The sequence below is a fragment of the Pseudopipra pipra genome, chromosome 4, assembly GCF_036250125.1.
Source record: "Pseudopipra pipra isolate bDixPip1 chromosome 4, bDixPip1.hap1, whole genome shotgun sequence".
NCBI lineage: Eukaryota > Metazoa > Chordata > Aves > Passeriformes > Pipridae > Pseudopipra > Pseudopipra pipra.
This window is the reverse complement of record NC_087552.1, coordinates 76,148,705-76,165,815: the sequence shown is the minus strand read 5'-3', so window position 1 is coordinate 76,165,815 and position 17,111 is coordinate 76,148,705. Positions and strand designations below refer to the sequence as shown.

Sequence of the window (17,111 nt, the reverse complement as noted above, 5' to 3'; positions counted from 1 at the left end):
GATGAGGGTCCCGTATGGGATGAGGGTGCTGTGCCAGATTCCTGCTCTGGGACACGGGTGCAGGTCCCAGGACCCCTCCCAGGGAGGTGGGTGCTGTGCCCGGGTCAGCTTTGGAATGTGGGTGCGGTGCCAGGGTCCCACAGCAGGATGAGGGGCCCAGACTGGGATGTGGGTGTAGGTCCCAAGGGTCCCATACTGGGATAAGGGTGCTGTGCCAGGATCCTGTGCTGGGATGACGGTTCCACACTGGAATGTGGATGCTGGGCCAGGGTTCTGGAGTGGGATGTGGGTGCTGTGCACCGTCCCAGACTGGGATGTTGGCCCAGGTCCAGAGTCCTCCACTGGGATGAGGGGCTGTGCCAGGATCCAGCACGGGGCCAAGGGGAGGGGTCCCCTCCTCATCCTGCCCCACTTACCCCCCGTCCCTTCCCCCTGTCCCCGAAGCCTCTCCCGCAGTTCCTTTATTATGCCAGAAAAGAGGATTTTGGGGTGCTGGGGGTGCCCCCGGCCTCCCCCCCCATGAATACGGCCCTGGGGACACCCCAGCCCAGCGTCCGCCCCGTCCCCCTCCCTGTCCCGGAGCCTCTCCTGCCGTTCCCTTATTTGGGCACCGCCACTGGAAAATCCCAAACCCCCAGGGAGGGAAAAAATGCCGGGAAATGGGATCTTGGCCCCAGGGATGCCCCCAGTGCAGTGCCCGGCCCACCCTGTCACCCCCGTCCTAGGGCCCTAACTGGTGTGGCTGGTGGTACTGGTATGACTGGTGGTACTGGCATTACTGGTGGTACTGGTGCTGCTGCTCTCACTGGTGTTACTGCTGGCACTGGTGTAACTGGTGTTACTTGTCACTGGTGCCACTGGTGTCACTGGTGCCACCGGTGTCACTGGTGCAAGTGGTGTTATTCGTCACTGGTGTCCAAGGTGTAACTGGTGTTACTTGTGCCACTGGTGTCACTGGTGCAACTGGTGTCGTTGGTGTCGCTGTTGTCACTGGTGTCACTGATGTCACTGGTGTCACTGGTGTAACTGGTGTCACTGGTGTAACTGGTGTCATTGGTGTCGCTGGTGTCGCTGGTGCCACTGGTGTCACTGATGTCACTGGTTTCACTGGTGTCACTGGTGTCACTGGTGCAAGTGGTGTTATTCGTCACTTGTGTCACTGGTGTAACTGGTGTCCAAGGTGTAACTGGTGTTACTTGTGCCACTGGTGTCACTGGTGTCACTGATGTCACTGGTGTCACTGGTACCATCGCTGTTGTCACTGGTGTCACTGGTCCAATCGCTGTTGTCACTGGTGTCACTGGTCCAATCGCTGTTGTCACTGGTGTCACTGATGTCACTGGTGCCATCGCTGTTGTCACTGGTGTCACTGGTGTCACTGGTGTCACTGGTGTCACTGGTGCCACCGCTGTTGTCACTGGTGTCACTGGTGTCACTGGTGTCACTGGTGCCATCGCTGTTGTCACTGGTGTCACTGGTGTCACTGGTGCCATCGCTGTTGTCACTGGTGTCACTGGTGTCACTGGTGTCACTGGTGTCGCTGTTGTCACTGGTGTCACTGGTGTCGCTGTTGTCACTGGTGTCGCTGGTGTCACTGGTGTCACTGGTGTCACTGGTGTCACTGGTGCCATCGCTGTTGTCACTGGTGTCACTGGTGTCACTGGTGTCACTGGTGTCACTGGTACCATCGCTGTTGTCACTGGTGTCACTGGTGTCACTGGTCCAATCGCTGTTGTCACTGGTGTCACTGGTGTCACTGGTCCAATCGCTGTTGTCACTGGTGTCACTGGTGTCGCTGGTGTCACTGATGTCACTGGTGTCACTGGTGTCACTGGTGTCACTGATGTCACTGGTGTCACTGGTGTCACTGGTGTCACTGGTGTCACTGGTGCCATCGCTGTTGTCACTGGTGTCACTGGTGCCGTCGGTGTCGCCGTTGTCGCCGGTCCCTGTCCCCCCCCCGTTCTCCCCCCGCGATCCCTCCGGTGGGCGTGGCATACTGAGGGGCGTGTCCCTGAGCACGCCCATTTGTGGGCGTGGCCGTACCCGGGTGGGCGTGGCCGGGGCGGTGCAGTCACGTGGCGCGCGGCGCCCCCTGGCGGCGCTCCTTTGTCCGCGCGCGGGGCGGGGCGGCGGGGGGCGTGGCAGCGCGGGCGGGGCCGCGCGGGATTGGCGGGGCGGGGCGGGGCGGGGCGGGGCGTGCCGCGGCCGCGCGCGCTGATTGGGCGAGCGGCGGGGAGGGGCGGGGCGGGAGGGGCGGGGGTCGGTAACGGGCCGGGCCCGGGTCGGGGCCGCGCGGGGGGCGCCGAGCGGGGACCCCCGCGCCCCCATGGACCCCGACGTGGACTACGAGCGCCCCAACGTCGAGACCATCAAGTGCGTCGTGGTGGGCGACAACGCGGTGGGCAAGACGCGGCTGATCTGCGCCCGCGCCTGCAACGCCACGCTGAGCCAGTACCGGCTGCTGGCCACGCACGTGCCCACCGTGTGGGCCATCGACCAGTACCGCGTCTGCCAGGAGGTGAGGCCGGGGGGCACCGCCGGGCACCGCCGGGCAGCGCCGGGCATCGGGAGGGCGACAGCGGGAGGGGGTTACCGGGGGACGCCGGGCACGGGGGCACCAGGGCGGGGGAGGCACCAGGGGCCACCGGGCACCGGGAGGGACACCGAGGGGGGAACCGGGAGGGGACACGGGGGGTATAGCGGGGTGGTAGTGGGGGTACCGGGCGGGGCGGTCGGTGATGGTGCCGGTCCCGGTGCCGGTCCCGGTGCCGGCAGGTGCTGGAGCGCTCCCGCGATGTGGTGGACGAGGTCAGCGTCTCCCTGCGCCTCTGGGACACCTTCGGCGACCATCATAAGGATCGGCGCTTCGCCTACGGCAGGTGGGACCCCGACCCGCCACCGGCACCCCGAGCCCCCCCAGCGGCACCCCGACCCCCCAGCCCTGCCCACCCAGCGCCCACAGAGCCAAAGGAGCCCCTTGGGCTCCTGCCAGCGCCCAGAGAGCAGCTCCGGCACCCCAAACCCTCCGAGGGGCGGTGGGACTGCCCCGCCCCCGGCCGGGGATGGCTCTGGGGGTACCCTGACCCCAACACTGCGTCCCCCAAGCCCCTGCCCCGAGCAGAGATCCCGGGTGCTCGCGGCCCCCCCGGCGCTGTGGGTGGGGGGCGTCTCTGGGGGCTGTTGGAGTGCGGAACCCTTCCCCGGGGGCGCCGGCCTGGCCGCCGGAGGGGCCCCCCCGGCCCCCCCGGTTCCCTCGGCTGTAAACAGCCGTCCCCGTGGCCGCCGGCACGTCCGGGCTCTTATCGCCGCCGCCCCGCGCCAGCCCCGCGGCACCGCTAATCAACCCGCGGCACGGCGGGCCCGGGGCCGGGGGGGCGGGGGGGCCGGTGGCGGCTATCTTGGTCCGGGACACGGGCCCGGCTCCAGCGGCACCTCCCGGTCACGTCCCGGCCGAGCACGGACTAAAAACAACCCGGGCCTGGGGCCACGCGGCTGCGGCGGGGACCTGGGGGTGCTGGCACTCTCCCCGTGTCCCCTGGCACCTGCCCGCTGTCCCCTGGCACCCCCGTGTCCCCTGGCAACCCCTCGTGTCCCCTGGCAATCCCCCATGCGCCCTGGCACCTTGCACCCCCGAGCCGGGGCCAGGAGGACGGTGACAGCCCCACCGCGGGCGCAGGGACGGGGCTGGGGGTGGCGGGCAGGGTCTGTCCCTGGGGCCGGGGGCTGGCACCCACCCGGCCAGCCCCTGGGGGACCCCCCCGTGGGTGCTCGGGGGCCAGGCCCCCCCGGTGCTGACCCGAGCCAGGGCAGCCCATGGCTTGGCTGATGGGGTGACCCGGAGCCGGGTCCCATCGGGTCCCTCCTTGGCCTCACTGCCCCTGCCATGGGGCCCTGGGGGCTGTGGGGCTCCCATGGTTGTGGGGCCTCTGGGCTCTGTGGGGCTCCCAGGGTTTCCTGGGACCCCCTGGGGACCATGGGGCTCCCCTGGCCATGGGACTCTTGGGGGTCTGGGACTCTTGGGGGTCTGGGGGTGCCCTGGGGGTCTGGGGGGTTTCTGAGGGTCTGTGGGGCTCTCAGTGGGTCATGGGACTCCTGAAGGCTGGGGGCAGTGTCCCAGGATGGTGCCCCCCGAGCAGGGGGTGTTTGGAGCCGCAGGGTGACAGTGTCTGTGCCCGTGGGGTGAGGCTGGGGTGGCACTGGGTCAGCGCTGCCCTCCCGTCCCGCTCGCGCCCCCAGGTCGGACGTGGTCGTGCTCTGCTTCTCGCTGGCAAACCCCAACTCGCTGCGGCACGTGAAGACCATGTGGTACCCCGAGATCAAGCACTTCTGCCCGCGCACGCCCATCGTGCTGGTGGGCTGCCAGCTGGACCTGCGCTACGCCGACCTGGACGCCGTCAACCGCGCGCGCCGGCCGCTGGCCAAGTGAGCCCCCGGGCCACCCACCTGGGCACCGCCCCGGCCCCACGGGGACCCCCCAGTGCACCGTCCTGGGGACCCCAGCCGGTCCCATGGGAATGGGGACCCTCCCTCTGCTGCCCAGGGGACCCCCCGTTTTGCCACTACCAGGTCAGGGGGTGTCCCTGCCCGTGCCTGTGTCCCCCCCAACTCCCCTGGGTGGGGGCCCCTGGCAGCACCTGTGGGGCAGAGCCCCTGCCCCCCCAGCACTCCTGGGTTGGGGTGTCCCCCCGGAGCCCCCGGCACCCCCTGGGATGCCCGGGGAGCCGCTCCTCAGCCTCCCCAGCCCCTGCCCCGTCCGTGCCCCCACAGGCCCATCAAGCCCTCGGACATCCTGCCGCCGGAGCGGGGGCACGAGGTGGCGCAGGAGCTGGGGGTGCCGTACTACGAGACCAGCGTGGTGGCGCAGTTCGGGGTGAAGGACGTGTTCGACAACGCCATCCGCGCCGCGCTCGTGTCCCGCCGCCACCTGCAGTTCTGGAAGTCCCACCTGCGCAAGATGCAGCGCCCGCTGCTGCAGGCGCCCTTCCTGCCCCCCAAGCCCCCCCCGCCCCTCATCCAGGTGCCCGACGCGCCCCCCGGGCTGGGGGGGGGCCCGGCCGCGCTGTTCCGGGCCCCGCTCTGCGCCGACGTCGCGTTCCAGCTGCAGGGCGGGCACCGCGTCTTCGCCCACCGCGTCTTCCTGGCCACCGCCTGCTCCCGCTTCTACGACCTGTTCACGCTCGAGGGGCCCCCCGGCGAGGGGGACGGGGGCACCCGCGACCTGTCGGGGTGGGGCCGCGGGTTCCTGAGCCTGCGCTGGGAGGAGGTGCCGGAGCCGGCGGCGGGGCGGGCGCGGCGCATGGCGGTGGTGGCCATGGACCGGGCCGTGCGGCCGGAGCCGCTGCGCGCCGTGCTCGAGTACCTGTACACCGGGCGGCTGGAGCGGCCCCACGCCGACCTGCGCCAGGTGGGCGCCGTGGCCGAGCTGCTCGAGGTGTTCGACCTGCGCATGATGGTGGCCAACGAGCTCAACCAGGAGAGCTTCATGAACCAGGAGATCACCAAGGCCTTCCACGTGCGCCGCGCCAACCGCGTCAAGGAGTGCCTGGCCAAGGGCGTCTTCGCGGGTACGGGGCCCCGGGGGGCTGTGAGGACAGGAGGTCCCCCAGTGCTGTCCCCTCTGGCCGGTGTCCCCCTCCTGTGATGTCGGCTTGGACACAGGGCTCCGGTCACCCCGATCCCCTCCCACCACTGGGGCCATTGGGGTCTGGGGGCCCGGAGCCCTTGTCACAGTCAGTCATGGGGGGGGGGCTGCCGGGAGTCTGGGGCTGACAGGGCAGGGGTGACCAAGAGGGGATTGTCCCATAGTGGGGGGCTCTGGTGGCCAAGGGGGGCCTCTCCCTGGGCTGGGGTGGGCAAGGGGTGTCTGAGGGGTGGTTGTCCCTGGTCTGTGATGTCTGAGGGGTGTCTGTCCCCCCTGAGCTGTCCCCTGTCCCCCCTGAGCTGTGCCCTGTCCCCCTGAGCTGTGCCCTGTCCCCTGAGCTGTCCCTGTCCCCCCTGAGCTGTGCCCTGTCCCCCTGAGCTGTCCCTGTCCCCCTGAGCTGTCCCTGTCCCCCCTGAGCTGTCCCCTGTCCCCCCTGAGCTGTGCCCTGTCCCCCTGAGCTGTGCCCTGTCCCCTGAGCTGTCCCTGTCCCCCCTGAGCTGTGCCCTGTCCCCCTGAGCTGTCCCTGTCCCCCTGAGCTGTCCCCTGTCCCCCTGAGCTGTCCCTGTCCCCCTGAGCTGTCCCCCCTGAGCTGTGCCCTGTCCCCCTGAGCTGTGCCCTGTCCCCCTGAGCTGTCCCTGTCCCTGTCCCCCCTGAGCTGTCCCCTGTCCCCCTGAGCTGTCCCTGTCCCTGTCCCCCCTGAGCTGTCCCTGTCCCCCTGAGCTGTCCCTGTCCCTGTCCCCCCTGAGCTGTGCCCTGTCCCCCTGAGCTGTGCCCTGTCCCCCTGAGCTGTCCCTGTCCCCCCTGATCTGTGCCCTGTCCCCCTGAGCTGTCCCTGTCCCCCTGAGCTGTCCCTGTCCCTGTCCCCCCTGAGCTGTCCCCTGTCCCCCTGAGCTGTCCCTGTCCCCCTGAGCTGTCTCCTGTCCCCCCTGAGCTGTCCCCCCTGAGCTGTCCCTGTCCCCCCTGAGCTGTGCCCTGTCCCCCTGAGCTGTCCCTGTCCCCCTGAGCTGTCCCTGTCCCCCTGAGCTGTCCCCCCTGAGCTGTCCCTGTCCCCAGACGTGGTGTTCCGGGTGGATGACGGGCTGGTGCCGGCGCACAAGCCGCTGCTCATCGCGGGCTGTGACTGGATGAGGGCCATGTTCCGGGGGGGCTTCCGCGAGAGCTACGCCCAAGAGGTGGGGGCTGGGGGGGCTGGGGGGACCCACTGGCTCTGCCACGGGGCTGCTGGAAGGGTGGGCGTCTTTGGGTGGGGTCTGGGGGCTGCTTGGACCCCCCTCCGAGCCCTGACACAGCTGGGTCCTGCTTCCCTTCTGCTGGGGAGAAAGTGGGGGGCTCTGCCGGGTCAGGGAGTTCTGTGCTGGGCCTGGGGGGATTATTCCAGGGCTGGGGGGCTCTGCTGGATCGGGTGGGGCTGTACCAGGGCTGGGGGGGCTATGTTGGGGCTGGGGGAGCTGTTCTGGGTGAGGGGGATGGTATCAGGGCTGGGGGCCTGTGCCAGACAGGGGACTCTGTGCCAGAGTTGTGGGATGGTTGTGCTGGGTCAGGAGGGGCTGTGCCAGAGTTGTGGAGGGCTGTGCCGGGGCTGAGGGGGCTGTGCCGGGGCTGAGGGGGCTGTGCCAGGTCAGGCACTGCCAGGAGGGTCCCTCCTTGCCCCGGCCCCCCCGGGGGTGGCTCCAGCCCCGCCAAACCCGTCCCTGGTGCCACAGGTGTCCCTGCCCGGCACCAACTGCGCCTGCCTCCGTGCCGTGCTCGACTTCCTCTACACGGGGGTCTTCACCCCCACGCCCGACCTGGACGCCATGGAGCTGCTCATCCTCACGGACCGGCTGTGCCTGCCGCGGCTGCAGGCGCTCACCGGTGAGACCCCCCCGCCCCCGGCCCCCCGTGTCCCCTGACGTCACCCGCCGATACCCTGCCGGTGCCGCGGGGTCGGATCGATCATCGATCGGCCCTGTGTGTCATTCCCCGCCCTTGCACAATCCCGGGGGGGCCTGGCTCACCCGGGGGCACACCCCCGGTGAGTGACCCCCCCGACCCGCTGCCCCCAGAGCAATACGCCGTGGACGAGCTGCTCCGAGCCTTCATGCAGCGCGTGGAGATCGACGAGCAGGTCATCATCTACCTGGAGATGACGCAGGTATGGGGGGCACAGAGAACCCCCGGGGGGGGGGGCACAGGGACCCCCGGGGGGTGCGGGCAGTAGGGTGACCCCCCCGTGCCCCCCCCAGTTCCACAACGCCCACCAGCTGGCCGCGTGGTGCCTGCACTACATCTGCACCAACTACAACCGCGTGTGCCGCCGCTTCCCCCGCGAGATGAAGTTCATGTCCCCAGGTACGGGGGGCCGGGGGGCGCGGGGGGGCTCGGGGGGCGTCCCTGCCGTGCCCTAAGCCCCGGGCTGCCCCCGCAGAGAACCAGGCGCACTTCGAGCGGCACCGCTGGCCCCCGGTGTGGTACCTGAAGGAGGAGGATCTGTACCTGCGCTCCAAGAAGGAGCGCGAGCGCGAGGAGCAGCTCCAGCGCAAGCAGCACCCCCGCAGCAAGTGGTGCTTCTGGCGGCCCTCGCCCCCCGTGTCCTGAGCTGGGGACGAGGGGCTGGGACCCCCGCGTGGGGCTGGGGGGCTTGGCTGGACTGGGAGCCCCTGCGTGGGGCTGGGGGCCCCGTGTTGGGCTGAGGGGCTCGAGGCTGGGACCCCCACACGGAGCTGGGGGGCTTGGATGGGCTGGGGATCCCTGTGCTGAGCTGAGGGGCTTGAGGTTGGGACCCTCACACTGGGCAGGGGAGCTCAGCTGGGCTGGGGGTCCCTGTTCGAAGTGAGGGGCTTGGGGCTGCGGCTCCCACGCTGGGCTGGGGGTCCCACGCTGGGCTGGGGGTCCCTGTGCTGGGCTGGGGGTCCCTGTGCTGGGCTGTGCGGCTCAGGCTCGGGACCCCCACGCTGGAATGGGGGCTCAGCCCCAGGGACTCCACACAGAACTGAAGGGCTGGGCCCTGTGACCCCCACCCTGGGCTGGGGGGCTTGGCCTTGGGATCCTCATGCTGGGCTGTGGGGCTCGGCCAGGCTGGGGGTCCCCCCCCTGGGCTGGGGGGCTCGGCCAGCCTGCCCCGAGGGCCTGTTTACCTGCCCCACCCTGGCTGTTTACAGGCTCTGCTGGGGCACAGCCCCCTGCCCACCGTGCCTTCCCCCCGGGGGGGCCGTGCCGAGCCCCCCGGCAGGACCCCCCCGGCCAAGGCTGGTGCTACCTCTGACCGAGCAGTATTTGGGGCTGGGGGCGTGCAGGGAGCGGGGGCTCTGCCGCCCCCCTGTCTTTCTTGAGGGCTTCTCCCCCCGCAGGGCTCTCTGGTGCTGTATTCTCTCCCCCCCGGGGGCGGGGGGGCCAAGCTGTGAGCAGGGTGGGGTGGGGGGTGGGCGTGGGGGGTCCCTGGGTGCTTGTGTGGCTGCGAGAGCCCCCGGCTCATCTCCGTGCCTTGGACGGGCCCCCGGGCTCTGGGCCCAGGGGGACACTGTCCCTGTCCCTGGGCTGTGTCCCCCTGCAGTGGGGGTGGCACTGTCCAACCCCCCGGGCTGAACTGCACAACCATTTTTACACTTTTTTACCCCAGAAGCACAGCGGCCCCCGGGCCTTCCAGGGCCCCCCCGGCCTGGAGTGGGCCCCCCCGGCCTGGAGTGGGCCCCCCGCCTCAGCAGCAGCTGTTTTAACCTTTAATAAAGCTTTTTGTAACAGACTCTGAGTGCCCCCATCCCGCTCTGCCCCCCAAGCCCCTTCCCAGAGGAAGGAGCAGCACTGGGGGGCTTCATTCGGGTGTATTTATTGGGGGGGTTAGGAAGTACAGGAGGGTTGGGAACAGGAGTGGGGGGCCCTGACCCACACGTGGGGGTGCAGCTCACGGGTTGGGGGAGACACAAGTGGGACACACGGGTGGGGTCATTTACTGGGGGGGCAGATCCCTGTCCATGGCTCGTCCCCCAGCGTGGCTGGAGGGGCTGGGGGGGCAGGCTGGGGGCTCCCCCCATCAGGGCCTGTCCCAGGCTGAGCCCCCCCTTGTCTGTGTGTCCTCCCCACGGCCTCACAAGGCCCTGGGAGCAGAGCCCGGGGTCACGTCAGCTCCCACGGGGGGGCCAGGGCAGGGCAGCCCCCCAGGGGGGTCAGGGGCAGCCGGGGGGACCTGAGGACGTCCCTGAGGTTCTGCTGCAGCTGCTGCTGCAGTTTCCAGCCCCGCAGCACAGCTGGGGCCTCGCACAGCTGGCCAGGGGCTGTGGGGTCCCACGGGGGTGTGGGTTCCCACGGGAGCTTGGGGTCCCATGAGGCTGTGGGGTCGTGGGGTCCTAGAAGAGGTTGGGGTCCCACAGGGCTGTGAGGACACAGGGGTGTGGGGTCTCCCAGAGTCCCCGCGTCCCCACTGCTCCCCCACTCCCTCCCATCCCGGTCCCCCTGTGATTGGAGTTCTCGGGGCCCACGGGAGCTGCCCCGCGGCTGGGCCGGGCTTGGGGCTGGGCTGAGCTCAGGGCTGGGCTGAGATCAGGGCTGGGCTGAGCTCAGGGCTGGGCTGAGCTCGGGGCTGGGCCGGGCTCGGGGCTGGGCTGAGCTCAGGGCTGGGCTCAGGGCTCTCCTGGCCGGGGCAGAGCAGCAGGTAGCACAGGTTTCCCGGGAGCAGGCAGCACAGGTTTCCCGGGATCCTCCCGTCTGGGCCGAGCCCGTTCCCAGCCACGCAGCCCTCCGGGAAGGGTGGGGGGCCACGGGAGGATCCCAGGACCTGGAGGGGGGGCCATGGGAGTATCTCGGGGATCCCCTCGATGGGGTGGCTCCAGAGCAGCTCCGGCCCTCGGGAGGGCTTTGGGCACGGGGGGATCCGGCCCAGCTCCCCCTCACCTCCCCTCGGAGTGGAGGGGGGTCTGTGCTCACCCCTCGCCCGCGGTGCTGGATCGGCCCAGCGTTCCTGATGTTCCCGATGTTCCCGACATTCCCGATGTTCCCAGCGTTCCCGGCGCTCCCGGCTCAGGCCGGGCCGTAGCAGAGGATCTCGCTGAGGTCGTAGCCGGTGACAGCGAAGGTGTCCCCGGCGGGGTCGCAGAAGCGGGCGCCGCAGACCTGCGTGTCCGTCACGCACTCGCCGTGGCAGTGCTGGATCTGCGGGACAGGGAGCAACGCGGGGCCGGGCAGCCACGGCTCCAGGGACACGGCCCAGGCCCCGAGGAGCCACATCCCCGTCCCAGGCCCAGACTCACCTCGACATCACCCGTGTCCGGGTCCCTGCTGAGCTTCCAGACGTGGACAAAGGAATCCTCTGCGCCCGACAGCAGCTGCGGGGAGCGGAGGGGCCGTGGGGACACCGCGGGGGTGGCAGCGCCAGGGCCAGGAGGGGACACCGGGGTGGGATTCCAGGGGGGATTCCAGGGTGGAACGCTAGGGTGGGATGCCAGTGGGATTCCAGGTGTGAAGCCAGCTTGGCGTGCAGGTGGGATGCAGTGTGGGATGCTGGGGTGTGATGCTGGGTGTGGTTCTGGGTGGGATGCCGGGTGTGATTCCGGGTGGGATGCCGGGTGGGATGCCCTGACCCCCCCGTACCTTTCCGGTGAGCGGTGCCAGGTCCAGGGCGTAGATCCAGCGGGCGTGGGCGCTCACCTGGGCACGGAGCTGCCCCGTGCCTGCCTCCCACAGCCGGATCTGCCCGTTCCCGTAGCCCGCAGCCACGATCCCGTTCCACAGCGTCACCGAGGAGCAGGTGCAGCTGGGGACAGGGGCTCGTGTCACCTCCTGCCCGGGGTCCCCCCAGTCACCCTCCCGTGTGTCTGACACCCCACGGGACCCCTGGGGCTCACCCAGATCCCGGGATCCTTCCAAGCAGGGTGAACTCCTCCCCGGTGCTCCACAGGCAGAGGGTCCCGGAGTCGTCAGCTGTCACCAGATCCCCAGCTGCCTCCTGTGAAAGAGATGGCTCAGGACGGGCCCTGGCACTGCCCCTGGCCCCGGGGCTGCCCCGCAGGCCCCGGGAGGAGCTGACACAGCTCCCCAAGTGCCGAGGGATCCTCCCGAGCGGGGTGGGAGCGCCCGCAGCGGCTCCGCTGGAACACGTCCCTGTTTGCCCAGACAGCCACGGCAAGGGCGGGTTTCGAGGAACAGCCGGGGCACCCCCCCCTCCGGGACGAGTCTCGGCTCCTCCCAGCCCCGGGAATCCCACACCCCCGCCCCAGGAGCCTCTGGAACCCATGGAGCAAAGTCCAGGGGGGCGTGTGAGGGGACGGTGACACAACAGCTCCATGTCCCACGGTGACACAACAGCTCTGGGAACCGGTTCTGGGGATGAATTCCTTGGGGATCCCAGTGCAGGGAAAGTTCTGTGTGACTCAGCAGGGAAAGTGCTGAGCAGCCTCGTGTGCGGGGAGGAGGCTGAGGAGCGTCTGCAGGGCCCCAGCCCTGGCAGCTTCCAGTGCCTAACGGAGACCCAGGAGAGCTGGGAGGGACTTTGGACAAGGGACGGAGGGACAGGACAAGGGGGAATGGCTTCCCACTGCAAAAGGGGCGATTTGGTGGGACTTTGGGAAGAAATCCTCCCCTGTGAGAGTGGGGAGGCCCTGGCCCAGGCTGCCCAGGGAAGCTGTGGCTGCCCCTGGATCCCTGGATGTGTCCAAGGCCAGGTTGGACAGGGCTTGGAGCAACCCGGGCTGGAGGGATGTGTCCCTGCCCATGGTAGGGGGTGGGATCGATGGGATTTAGGGTCCCCCACCCTCCCCTTACCGGGGCCTGGCCCTGCTCGGCCGCGATGTCGGTGACGGGATCCCGGTGCTGCTCCAGGACCTCGCTCAGGGTCACGTTGGTGCCTTTGGGGGGGATGTCAAAGACCAGCACGGCCCCGGAGGACGTCCCTGCGGGTCAGGGGGTCAGCAGGGCTCAGCCCTGCCGGGCCCCCTGCCCTCCCACAGCCAGCCCAGCTCACCCACGCAGACGAAGCGCTCCCCGGCCGCGGAGATGCCTCGGGCAAACACGGAGTGTGCTGGAAGGGAAGGGTTTGTGTCACCCCTGGGGGACCCCAGGGCAGGGACTGAACCCTGTGCCAGGCACTGGGGGGTCACTCCCCAACCCTGGGGCAGGTTTGGGCACCTCACAAGACATTGAGGGGCTGGAGAGAGTCCAGGGCAGGAGCTGGGAAGGGGCTGGAGCAGCAGGAGCAGCTGAGGGAGCTGGGGGGGCTCAGCCTGGAGAAAAGGAGGCTCAGGGGGGACCTTCTGGCTCTGCAACTCCCTGACAGGAGAGGGAACGGCCTCCAGCTGTGCCAGGGGAGGGTCAGGGTGGATATTGGGGAAATTCCCCCTGGAAAGGGCTGCCCAGCCCTGGCACAGCTGCCCAGGGCGGGGGGATTTAACCCCCTGTGGATGTGGCACAGGGGCATGGCCAGGCGTGTCCCTGGCAGTGCTGGGGGGCTCAGGGCACTCACCTGCCGGGTGCTCCGGGACGTCCAGCGCGTGCCAGAACACCAGGGTGGAGCCGTCGGCCTCGTACATCTGGGACAGGGGGGACAGGGTGGGACCCGGGGGGTGACAGCCCTGGGGGAGCAGCGGGACCTCCAGGGACCCCCCCGAGCCCCCCAGCCCTCACCTGGACACCGCGTTGGGACGTGAGGACCAGGAGCACCCGGGCTGGCAGCTCGCACCAGGCGGCCTGGGGGACACAGCAGGGTGGGAGGGAGGCAGGGGCAGGACCCCCACACCCTCCTCCTGGCACCCCCCAAAACCTTCCACCAGAGGCAGGACCCCCCTCTGCTCTCCTGGGGCCCCCCCAGACCCCACTCCTGGGGGAGGGCCCGGCCACAGCCCCCCAGGGCCAGGTGCATTTGAGGATCCCACAGGTGGTACCTGTCAGCCTTGGGGACCCCCCCAGTGTCCCACAAACCCCCCAAGGGGCTGCTTCCCTCTCCCCCTCCCCACAATTAGGGCACTGTGGGACCCGGGGGCCCCCTGGCCCTCCTCCCTGGCTCCGATGTCACCTGTGGTGCCAGGAGGGTGCCAGGCCCCACCTGTGCCCCCTGCCCCTCACCTGTGTGAGCAGGGGGGTGCTGAGGGCCGAGCCCCCCCCCCGCGCCGGCAGCTGCCGGGGGGGCCCCTCGGGTCCCAGCAGGCTGAGCGTGGTGCCGTGCACGGCGCCGAAGGCCCGGGGGGGCCGCGCGGGGGGGCACAGCACGGTCAGGTTGTTGTACAGGGCGGAGCTGCTGTTCCGCAGCGCCAGGGCCCGCTCCCGGCGGTACCTGGGGGCACAGAGAGCAGGGGCGTCACCTCGGGCCGGGGGGGCCCAACTGGTACAGGGGCACCGGGCGCAGGTCCAGAGTGGTCACGGATGGATCCAGAGAGCCGGGGCAGCTCCGAGGGGCCCGAACAACTCCAGGGGGCTCGGGGGCAGGGCCGGGGGCGCCGGGGGCAGATCCAGAGTGGTCACGGATGGATCCAGAGAGCCGGGGCAGCTCCGAGGGGTCCGAGCAGCTCCAGGGGGCTCGGGGGCGGAGGGCAGGGCCGGGGGCAGATCCAGAGTGGTCACGGATGGATCCAGAGAGCCGGGGCAGCTCCGAGGGGTCCGAGCAGCTCCAGGGGGCTCGGGGGCAGGGCCGGGGGCAGGGCCGGGGGCAGATCCACCGCCCCTCCCCTCCCAGGGCCCTCCTGCCCCCCGGCCCAACGTTCTGTCCCAGGGACCCCAGAAATCCCCCCTGCCCAACCCCGGACCGCCCCCAGCCTCCCCAGTCCCCCCCAGTCCCCCCGATCCCCCCAGTCCCCCCGATCCCCCCCGCTCACCCGCTGCCCGCCGCCGCCATGGAGACGCGTCGCGGCGTGATGGCGCACGGAGAGCGGCGCGCGGTGATGACGTCAGCGTCACCGTGGAGACCGGGACGCCAAGGGAGGGATGGCCGAGGTGGGACCGGGGGGAACGGGGGCGGGGGAAGGGGGCACAGGGGGTGGGAGGAGCTGGGGCGTGTGTGGGTGTGGGGAGCTGGAGTGTACTGGGATAAGCTGGGATGTACTGGGATGAGCTGGGGGCCCTCGCTGGGATGCGTTGAGATGTACTGGTCTATACTGGGACGTACCGGGATGAGCTGAGAGTCTGCGCTGGGGTGGGCTGTGCTGTACTAGTCTATACTGGGATGAGCCGGGGGCCCGCGCTGGGATGGGTTGGGGTGTACTGGTCTATACTGGGACGTACTGGGATGAGCTGAGAGCCCGCGCTGGGGTGGGCTGCGCTGTGCTGGTCTACACTGGGGTGCACTGGGTCAGTCCCCCCCGGGATGCGGTGTCCCCGCTCGGCTGGGCAGGGGGAGCTGTGGGGTCTCCTGTCCCCGCGCAGAAAAAGAGATCGTCAGCCCCCAAAGTGCGACGGGACAAGTCGCGCCCCCCCGCCCGGGCCTCCCCCCGGGCTTCCACCCACTCTGACACCCACTCGCCCTCGGCCGAGGGCGGGAGGACGTCCCCGCCCGGGGAACCCCTGGACGTCGAGAACATCCTGGCCGAGCTCCTGGACCGGGTGATAGCCGAGAGCGTGCGGGCGGCGGTGGCGCGGCAGGTGAGAGACCCCCCTCCCCCGATTTGGGGGTCCTAGGGGTGTCTGGTGGGTCCGGGCGGGGGTCTCAGCGCTGTCTCTGCAGCGGGTGCCCTACACGGTGTCCCGGGCGCGGGACGCCATCCTGTGTGTCCTTGAGTGGCGGTTCCTGGCGCGGGACGAGGGGGACCCCGACCCCGGGGAGGACCCGGACCCCGAGCGAGCCCGAGCCTGGAGCGAGGACGAGGAGCCCCAGCCCTGCGTCCTGGACACCTCGGCGCAGGGCGTTGTCCCCGTCCGGCTGGTCCCTCCGTCCCTGGGAGAGGTGAGACGTGCCCCGACCACCGCGGAACCGCCCGGGGCCGCGGGACACCCGCTGTCACCCACACCGGCCCCTCTCTGTCCCCCGGGCAGGTCCCGTCCCAGGAATCCCCCGTGACAGACGAGGCTTCCTCCGAGCATCCTCTCCGGGCCCTCGACGCTGTCACCGTCCCGGCTGTCCGTCTGTCCCGGGGAGAGGTGAGACGTGCCCCGTCCCTCCCTGTGACCCCCCCGCGCTGAGCCCCTGTAGCTCCGGGGCCACCCGGAGTGTCACCCACCCCGGCTCGCCCCACGGGGCACCCCGACGCCCCCACCCACACCGGCTCCCCTCTGCCCCGGCAGGTCCCCGATGCGAAGCCCCCGAGCCAGGACCCCCCCGCAGCAGCCGGAGCTCCCCCCGCGGTTCCCGGCCGGGTCCCCGGCGCTGTTCCCACCCTGCCCGCGCCAGGGCCACCCCGCCCGGAGCCTCCCACCGCCCCCCGGTCCCTCGACAGAAAATCCCGTCCCTCGCGGCCGCCCCGGCCCCGCCCGGCCCCACCGGGCCCCCCCCGGCCCCCGGCCCCGCGCCCGGCCGAGCCCCCGGAGCCCCCGGCGCGGGGGGAACAGCGGGCACCCCGCGGGGCCGGGCCGGGCGACCGAGAGCCAGCACCGCCACCGTCCCCCCGCGCCAGCCTGGGTTCCCTCCCGCCGGGGAGACCCCCTCGCGGCCCGGGGGCGGTGTCGGAGGGGCCCGGCCCCGGCCCGGGGGTGGCCAGGCCGGGTGCCCGGCGCGGCTCCGCGCGGGTGCGGCCGCAGGTGAAGGTGCTGGACGTGTTCACCGAGCCCGAGCGGCCGCGGCCCCGCGCTGCCCCCCGCGCGGGCCGGCCGCCGGACACGGGGGGCCGTGGGGGCCAACCAGCCCCGCCGGGGCCCCCGCAGCCCCCGCCGGGCCCCCCCAGCCCCGAGCCCCCGCCGTGCGACTCCTGGCTGAGCTCGGCGCCGCTGGCGCCCGGGGTCACCGTGCGCTGGGCGGGCGGCGAGCGGCGCGGGCCGGGCACGGCGGGGCACGGCGAGCACGACGAGGAGGAGGGCGAGGGGAGCGAGGCCGAGCGGGAGCTGAGGCCCATCCCCTCCGCCCCGGCGTTCCGGCTCGCGTCGGACGGCGAGCGCTGAGGGCAGCGCCTGGAAAACCCGCCGGGAACGCGGCTGCGCCGGGCGCTGCCCCTCCCGGGATTGTCCCAGCTCCGGGGGGACCCCCGGCCCTCGGGGGGTCCTCGGCACCCCGTGTCCTACCTCCAATCGCGCCGGGGCCGGCACCAGGACCGGAGCTCAGGGCCCTTTGCCAGAGCTGCTGGAGAGAACAGGAATAAAATCAAATCAGAGGGGTTTTCCGTCGCCGGGCTCCCGCCGCTGCCCGGCACCGGGAGCGGGGCCCGGGCGGTCCCACCGGAGCGGGGCCGGGAGCTCCGGCCGCAGCAGCCGCGGTGCCACCACCCCCGGGCCCACCCGCGGCGCGTCCCCGCAGCCCATCTGCCCCAGAGGAGAAACCGGGGGGATGTAGCGGGGTCACACGGGTGGTTTCACCCCATCAGCAAGCCGTGGGCTCGCCCTGTCCCGGGCTGCCCGTCCTGGGGGCTGTGCTCCGGGCATGGAC

At 71.0% G+C, this 17,111-nt stretch overlaps 3 protein-coding genes across 5 annotated transcripts; 2 read left to right on the top strand and 1 right to left on the bottom strand.

Moving 5' to 3' along the window:
• Nucleotides 1-2,246: 2,246 nt before the first annotated feature.
• On the top strand, nt 2,247-9,365 carry LOC135413687 (rho-related BTB domain-containing protein 2-like). Its single transcript, XM_064653671.1, has 9 exons — nt 2,247-2,521; nt 2,779-2,882; nt 4,240-4,425; nt 4,771-5,567; nt 6,698-6,816; nt 7,348-7,498; nt 7,690-7,778; nt 7,870-7,975; nt 8,052-9,365. Exons 1-9 carry the CDS (start codon nt 2,330-2,332, stop codon nt 8,219-8,221), a joined length of 1,914 nt encoding a protein of 637 aa, XP_064509741.1. The 5' UTR covers nt 2,247-2,329; the 3' UTR covers nt 8,222-9,365.
• A 1,050-nt stretch (nt 9,366-10,415) lies between these two features.
• WDR54 (WD repeat domain 54) lies at nt 10,416-14,514 on the bottom strand. Of its 2 annotated transcripts, XM_064653683.1 has the most exons (10): nt 14,419-14,514; nt 13,673-13,880; nt 13,235-13,297; nt 13,074-13,140; nt 12,576-12,632; nt 12,377-12,504; nt 11,461-11,561; nt 11,207-11,369; nt 10,867-10,941; nt 10,416-10,768 (listed from the first exon to the last, which is right to left on the bottom strand). In XM_064653683.1, exons 1-10 carry the CDS (start codon nt 14,436-14,438, stop codon nt 10,637-10,639), a joined length of 1,014 nt encoding a protein of 337 aa, XP_064509753.1. In that variant the 5' UTR covers nt 14,439-14,514; the 3' UTR covers nt 10,416-10,636. The 2 variants fall into 2 exon arrangements, with proteins under 2 accessions (XP_064509753.1, XP_064509754.1); XM_064653684.1 differs by lacking the exon at nt 13,235-13,297.
• On the top strand, nt 14,439-16,845 carry C4H2orf81 (chromosome 4 C2orf81 homolog). 2 transcript variants are annotated; one of them, XM_064653680.1, is made up of 5 exons: nt 14,439-14,536; nt 14,966-15,181; nt 15,264-15,482; nt 15,572-15,676; nt 15,821-16,845. In XM_064653680.1, exons 1-5 carry the CDS (start codon nt 14,528-14,530, stop codon nt 16,628-16,630), a joined length of 1,359 nt encoding a protein of 452 aa, XP_064509750.1. In that variant the 5' UTR covers nt 14,439-14,527; the 3' UTR covers nt 16,631-16,845. The 2 variants fall into 2 exon arrangements, with proteins under 2 accessions (XP_064509750.1, XP_064509749.1); XM_064653679.1 differs by lacking the exon at nt 14,439-14,536 and having other exon boundaries at nt 14,578-15,181.
• The last annotated feature ends 266 nt before the right edge of the window (nt 16,846-17,111 follow it).